Source organism: Cyprinodon variegatus, unplaced genomic scaffold (assembly GCF_000732505.1).
Source record: "Cyprinodon variegatus isolate N-32 unplaced genomic scaffold, C_variegatus-1.0 Scaffold627, whole genome shotgun sequence".
In the NCBI taxonomy this organism is placed as follows: domain Eukaryota; kingdom Metazoa; phylum Chordata; class Actinopteri; order Cyprinodontiformes; family Cyprinodontidae; genus Cyprinodon; species Cyprinodon variegatus.
Genome location: NW_015151080.1, coordinates 366,632 through 374,126, shown reverse-complemented (window position 1 = coordinate 374,126; position 7,495 = coordinate 366,632). Strand labels below are relative to the sequence as shown.

General features: G+C 41.8%; 1 protein-coding gene across 1 annotated transcript in view; it reads right to left on the bottom strand.

Annotated features, from left to right (window-relative positions):
- Positions 1–7,495, bottom strand: part of LOC107096487 (brain-specific angiogenesis inhibitor 1-like) — a 218,576-nt gene that overhangs the window by 24,253 nt on the left and 186,828 nt on the right. The window contains exon 22 of the mRNA XM_015393149.1: positions 6,256–6,354. Within this exon, the coding sequence (XP_015248635.1) occupies positions 6,256–6,354 (99 nt within the window). The remainder of the gene's footprint in view (positions 1–6,255; positions 6,355–7,495) is intronic.

Below are 7,495 nucleotides of genomic sequence, written 5' to 3'. Positions count from 1 at the left end.
GACTTAATTCTGATAATATTATGACTTTATAATGTTACGTTATTCTCATAATTCTCATAACTTTATTCTTGTAGTTAAAAATAATAAGCAATCTCTAGCCTGGTACTAATGCTCCGTCATACAAACAGCATTGTCTATTTGCTCTTTAAGTAAACAAAGATTTCTAAGTCACATTTATTACATGCATGTGTGTTTAAGATGGTTTAGTTAAACCATTTAGGATCTAGTGCCACAGAAAAAGAGAGGGAAGGAGCAAAGGTGAGGGTGGAGATAAAAAAAAAGACGTGGAATGGAGCTGAAACAGAATGCAAAGACAAACAGAGGAGGCAGAGCAGGACAGATAGAAAGAGTCTGAGCTGAAGCTGAAGTCTTGTTCCTCCCTTTCTCTGCTTGTTTGTTTTTTTTTCTTTCTGACTGATCCCATTTGTTCTAATGAGAGTATTAGAGATAAACAAGGACAATTACTGTCCTCAGTGCAAGTGTTCTGAAATTAACTGAGCGTAATCAGCACTTTCGCTTTTAATTACAGAATATCCAGAGGTGGAGAAAGTACTCAGCTAACATAGTGCAGTGCATGCAGTGACAGCAGAATTTTTCTAATTAATCTGCTGTAAAACTAGAGAGAGAAAAGCTCTGAGCTGACACTTTTCTATCGCATCCCTCTGAATAACCGGCCTGAAGTCCTCGCTTCAGAATAATCATCATCTTTATTAGTATGTATACAGATATAAACACAACAGGCACATGTTGACTGTGCAGCGCTTTTATCATCCTACCTGCTGTAGCAGCAGAGTTACCAACAGGAAGGATCCCCTAACCACCAACAAAAACACAATAACAGCTTCAAACATGATGGGAATCAGAACTAACTGCACTCTCATTTCTGGGATGTAATAAATCTTAACTATAGGGAGAAAAAAAAGATTAATTGGAGCTGATTAACTTTGTGTTACAGTTGTAGTCACAGTGTGAAAATGTTACTGGACAGGTTTTTAAATTTGATGAGATTCTTCTAACCAAACCCAAAAAGGGGAATCTAGAGACAAACAGTCGGTAAAAGTCTGGACAGTCCTTCCCTTCCCAGCTGATTTCTCTTTGGGTTAAAACATTTAGAAAACCATCCATCCTTCCATCAATCATCCATCCATCATCCATCCATCCATGTTTTCAGCACGGAAACATGGACTGATGGAGGGACCAGCATCTACACATCCTGGCCGTTCCACCTGTTTTCCAGCTGCAGTTCATTTTAATTCTATTTAAAGTCAAACATTTTCCTCTTTACTGAGATTTTAGATCAGGACGGCAGAATTGAATCATCCAGATGCTCAGGGATCAGTACAGGAGGAAAATGAACTGGATCCAATAGAGATGGAAGCTCCATGGATTCATGGATTCAAACTGCAGCAGCTGAAATGTTTTCCAGTAGGACTGACTATGGACCAAACCAGCCCAAATCAAGCTGCTTTGTTGACTTTTTGTGGATGTGGAGCAATATTTACCTCCTAACCATGACGTCCTTCTCCCTGCACTGTTTACATCAATATGCATTTCTTAAAAAATGTTGATTAGTGATATTATTTTAAAATCTGATCCTTGGAAAAAGAAGTCCTTCAGGAAATGGATTCAGGAGATCCTGAATCAGTGGTTTAATCCTCATAGTTTACTATTATTGCTTCGCTCTTATGTTTGCTGGTCATGTCGTGTCACAGACTCCACCAGTTTCATTTTCATTTATCAATGTCAAGTTTTGCCCCATTGCTGTGCTCTATGCATCCATAGAGTTTTTCTCTATGTGCAGAAAAGCACCAGAACCCGAATTCAATGGAGAGAAGCTTAAAAAAAACATCAAAGAGAGAAGAGTAATAATGCAAAAAGCAACACTTATGCAAATGAAGTACAAAATGAATTCCAGAAAAAAGTGTTAATGGTGTAAATTAATAAGGTAATCTATCAAATTAAGCACCTAATGCACTCTCAGCTCCAGCATTGATGGCTGGTGTGGGAGCAGCACATTAGAGGTCTTAGAACGCGACTTTTACACATTAAACTTGGCCGATGAGGAGAGCTTTTAGGTCGGTCATGTGTCTGAAAATAACCCATTAGCTGCTTTTTTTCAACAAAGTAGAGTTCACCAAACTTCTTGATTATCATCTGTATCTGGATGGCCTATAATGAGAACCAGGGTTAGCAAAATGATGCTAACAGGGCAGTGAATTGATCAGATAATATAGGAACACCTGCATGTTCCACCCTTTAAAGCCCAGACCATTAAATAAGTAAAAGAATAGCCTAGGTTTTCAAACTTGGAGTTGTCATTGAACTTTCAGAGAAATGAAATAAAAAACATACATGTCTAATACATTAGACATTTCTGTTTAATCTTTGATAAATGTGTCTGATTTTGTAAGTCAGTGTTTTTAAGAATATAAATATTACACTGATGATGCAGAAGTCATAAAAACTCAGTTATCAAATATTATTCACTTGGTTTCAAAGGGATAAAGCATGTAGACACCAGTAGAGGCGTGGTTTAGTTCAGATGTCCTGAGAGGACGCCAACTTTAAGCTCTACAGATGACTGTCTGCGGAGATTAGAATCTAAACCTAATATTATTTGAAAAACATTTAACTGCTTTAAAATAAAGACGTCATTTATTTTTTGTTAAACTGCATCTTATTCCTATAAATAAAATAAATAATGAATCATTTGGTCTGAGGTTCAGAGATCAGAAGACTTATGGGTTAATACTTCCTGATGTTTTTCTGAGCTTAAAATGATTTTTACTAGAAGTAGCATTGGAGGTGCTTTTCCCACAGAACTAATTCTAGAACTCTATCATTATCTCCTGGTTATGTGTTATCGTACATTACCAAAAAGCCACATACATTTTAAAGCCCTTAGGGGTGCCACAGTAAGATCAATACACCACAACCTGCTGATCTCTCTACTGTAAGCTAGCATTTCTTGTTTTGGTTTGAGGTTATTTCAGCATCCTGTACATCTACCTACCTAAGCCGAAGCTAAAAGACTTTGGGCTGGATGCTGTCCAGAGGCAGGTCAGAGTTAGAAGGGCTTAAATAGCTGGAAGAACGTTCAAAGGCCACATCTGAAAGGGCTCTGAAGGGTGGAAAGCATCTGAACCGTCCACATTCAACCTCCTGTGCATATTTCTAGAATAAAATTAATAGAACTCAGTTTTACTGTCATTACACTTTCACAAGTAAAGCAACAAGATTAGCAGTGGGCTGCCATTGAGTGGCGAGCGGGGAGAGGTGTGGGGTTAAGGGTCTTGCTCAGGGACCCAGAGTGGCAGTCCATGGAAGTGAGGCTTGAACCGGGAACCTCTGGGACTCAAGCACAATGCCCTAACCACTAGGCCACCAGTCCACCCTACTTCCTGCTGTATTTGTTGATGTTTGGGTGTCTCTCTACAGGCGGGGTATTAACAACTACCCTACGGTATCAAAGGTTCCCAACTGAAACCCTTACACATCCAACATGTGGGATCAAAGTATGTAGTGATATAAAGAGCTTGTTTTCTGTAGTGTATATTTGCAACATTTGTCTAAAGCAGCAGGTGAAATTTCACAGGCTTTTCACCAAAGATCACTACCGTACTTCACTAAAAACTTCCAAAATTCCAAAAGCTCCTCAAACTATATTTCTTGGATTCTCAGTGAAGTTTTGATAGTTAGCACAGCTTGGTAGTGACCTTAATGTCATTCCTTCTCAATACTTTAAAGAGCTGCTTTTGTAAGCTTACCAAAGTTAACTAATGGTATCATATCCAACGAAATGACACCTTTGGTACTACAGAGAATCCTTTGTAATTAATTATTAGATAATTTCTTCCAACCAGAGAAAGACGCTTGCCTCAGCTGAAAAGCCACCTTACCCAGGATGCATGGGTTCATGTCATTGATGTAGCCCTCGATAACGTTCCTTTTTTTGGTAGCTGAACCCAATCCAGGACTCTCACAGCCGAAGACCAGAACAGATTAGCTGCTAAAAGTTCCCCTTTCCCTCATATCTGAGTAGAAATTATGGCACTCTGCCTCACATGACAGCTCATTGATAAAGTGGAGGAAGTGATGTTAGCAGGTGCTTTCTGAAGGGGGCGGATCACCACTGCTCCACCTAGGATGGCGATGGCCACCCGTTCCTTTCCAGGACAGAGAAGCGCTGGTGCTGTTCAAGAAGCAGAATGATCTGCTTGTCACTGGAGACAACCACAGACAGAAAAAGCACAAATATTTGCTTTTACAAGAAAAACATTCCAACTCGCTGACAGCATCATTTAAACGGCTGGAAAAACAGCAAGGAGACAGGGCCCTGGACATGGCCTTGTGGCAATAAGTAAAGAGGCAGAACCCTGGACAGTGCCTGGAGGTAAAAACAAAAATACAAAACCATGGACAGCGCCTGGTGGTAACCAGCATAGAGGCAGAGCCCTAGACATTGCTTCGTGGCAACAGGCAAAGAGGCAGGACCCTGGACATCGCTTTGTGGCAACCAGCATGGAGGCAGCACCCTGGACAGCACCTGGTAGTAACCAGCAAAGAATCAGGACCTTGGACAGCGCATGGTGGCAAACAGCAAGGAGACAGAACCCTGGACATCGCTTGGTGGCAACCGGCAAAGAGGCAGGACCCTGGAAAGCGCCTGGTGGCAAACAGCAAGGAGGCAGAACCCTGGACAGCGCATTGTGGCAACCGGCAAGGAGGCAGAACCCTGGACAGCACCTGGTAGTAACCAGCATAGAGGCAGCAACCTGGACAGCGCCTGGTGGTAACCAGCAAAGAGGCAGGACCCTGGACAGCGCCTGGTGGTAACCAGCAAGGAGGTAGAACCCTGGAAATCGCTTGGTGGCAACCGGCAAAGAGGCAGGACCCTGGACAGCACCTGGTGGCAACCAGCAAAGAGGCAGGACCTTGGACAGCGCCTGGTGGTAACCAGCATAGAGGTAGAACCCTGGACAGCGCCTGGTAGTAACCAGCAAAGAGGCAGCACCATGGACAGCACCTGGTGGCAAACAGCAAGGAGGCAGGACCCTGGACAATATGGACCTTCAAAGGCTAAGGAGAGGCAACGACAGAACAGTTGTGAGAACTGGAAGCCACCCAATGTTCTATTAAGTAACAAAGTCAAGAAAAACGATGGATGTATGACTACTGATTTCTTTTCTTTTCAGTTCTATGCTCAACATTTGATCAGCTGATGATCTTTCGGATTATTAGTCCCGTCTGTTTGTTTTGTCTCTTCTGATTCTTTTGGCATTTGAAGCTCATCTTATGGCTCAGTTGCAATCCAGCAGAAGGAGATTTGAATACTTGTGAATTTTTTTCTGGTCTTACGATTTTGGTCAGAAGAATCCATCAATTCATCTACAGATGAAAATGGAAGTAAAAAAGTTTTGAAAGGAAAGGTGTCCAAACTTTTCACTGTTGTCAACCTGTTACTAACTGCCTTTTTCTGGACTATCTACGTGTTCTAGCTCTATGTGCTTGTTTGTGATGCAGATATTTGGCACACTCACATTAACTCCACAAAAAAACATGCCTGCTGGTCATGAGTTGTCAGCATACAAACTATGAGGTGAAATGATTAGTTGAAATTGTTCAGGCANACATTAACTCCACAAAAAAACATGCCTGCTGGTCATGAGTTGTCAGCATACAAACTATGAGGTGAAATGATTAGTTGAAATTGTTCAGGCACACCACTGGAGATATGAATTAGCTATTTCTGGACAACATTTGGACTCTAGAGCTGCTTGCTTTGCAAATATGAGGAAAACCATAGACCTAACTCATCAAGTTAGAACAGGATTTAATGTCAAAGAAGCTAAAGTTGGAAAATGATGTTAAAAACAAAGAGGTGATCAATTGAGGCACTTACGGATCACAGCAAGGCGCACACACACAAATAATAACTGTGTGTGGCTGGCCTCTCTGCAAACATGGCCTCCTTATTGACAGCTTTGTGACTCTTATGAGACAAACACACACACACACACACACTTTCATTCAGTCATTTAACAGAGAGGAATAGGCATTTACATCACAGAGTTAAAAAGTTCACAGATTTCTTTGGAGGAACATATCAGGACCCTGACTGCAAAGGGCATTGTGTGGAAAAAAAAAGAAAATGACAGAAGGAGAAAGACAGAAAACGAGTCAAGTGAGGAAAAAGGAGAGCGTACAGCAGAGGAAGGAGAGAAGAGTTCAGTAAAAATAATTAGCGGGACTAACATGGCGTTACTGGTAGCTGTGGTGGAAACGTCAGCCGAAGAGATAACTCCACACTTGGCACATTTGAGCGTCATATTGTACAGTGGCACTGTCATCTGACTGCAAAGTCAAATTAACACGCTGTAACATACACAAACAGATACAAGTGCACCTACACATAGACTCACACTGAAATGTGTGTGAATCACACCCCCCCACACACACACACACAGTGTTCTCGCTCAGTCTCTCTCTCAGGGCTACAGTCCAGCATGAAGTTATCTGAGTGTTTGGTTGGAAGTGTAAAAGGGACAGGGAAAGGTCAGGGAAAGGTCAGGGAAAGGTCAGGACCCTGGAGCGCTTATTCTGTCTTCCAGAAGCCAATATATTGGGAGGAGGGTACCGTGGATCTAAATCAGCTTCGATTATTTCATACAGGATGTGGCCGAGGTGCTGATTGTGTTCGAGGCAGAAGCTAAATCAAAAAACATATAGCAAAGAATAAGGCTAAATGATGATTTCCTCCTTCATAAACATCAGGCTTAAACAGGTAACCATGGTTACTGAACCAACTCTTGCTGCCAAATTTTTAGTTATTTCTTGGATTTAAAAATCGAAATCTGTTCACTTTTATGCAATGAAGAGTCCAAGCTTAAAGCAGAACGTTACGATGGAAGGAAGAAGGAAACATAGCAGCTGATGAAGGCTCCTACTCCGACCCCAAGCAATTAAAATAACTCTATTCCAGCCAGGTAAAAAAATCTTGTTGAGAGTAAAACCAGTTTTCTTCAGGCACCTGGAAGGACAGCTCTATAGCTATGATCAAAACGTACTTTCATGCATAAAAAAGTGCAATCCTATAAGGTGAAGAATGGATCAAGCAAAAGATCAGGTTGGAACATTCAGTCCTCAGTGAGAAAGGCCTCTTCAACCGGCCAATTAGATCTGTAGCAAGCCGCCTAGCTAAAACTAAAAAACTGGACATAAAAACGCTCAAACATTCTGGTTATAACAGACGAACACGCTGTACTGACTGATCCGGTTCAGCGACTCATCCGGTTCACAACTGATCCAGTTCAGCAAATGATCCAGTTCAGCAAATGATCCGGTTCATCGAATGATCCTGTTCATCGACGGATCAGGTTCACTGACTACTCCGGTTCACTGACTGATCAGCTTCACTGACTGATCCGGCTCACTGACTGATCCGGTTCACAACTGATCCAGTTCAGCAAATGATCCAGTTCAGCAAATGATCCGG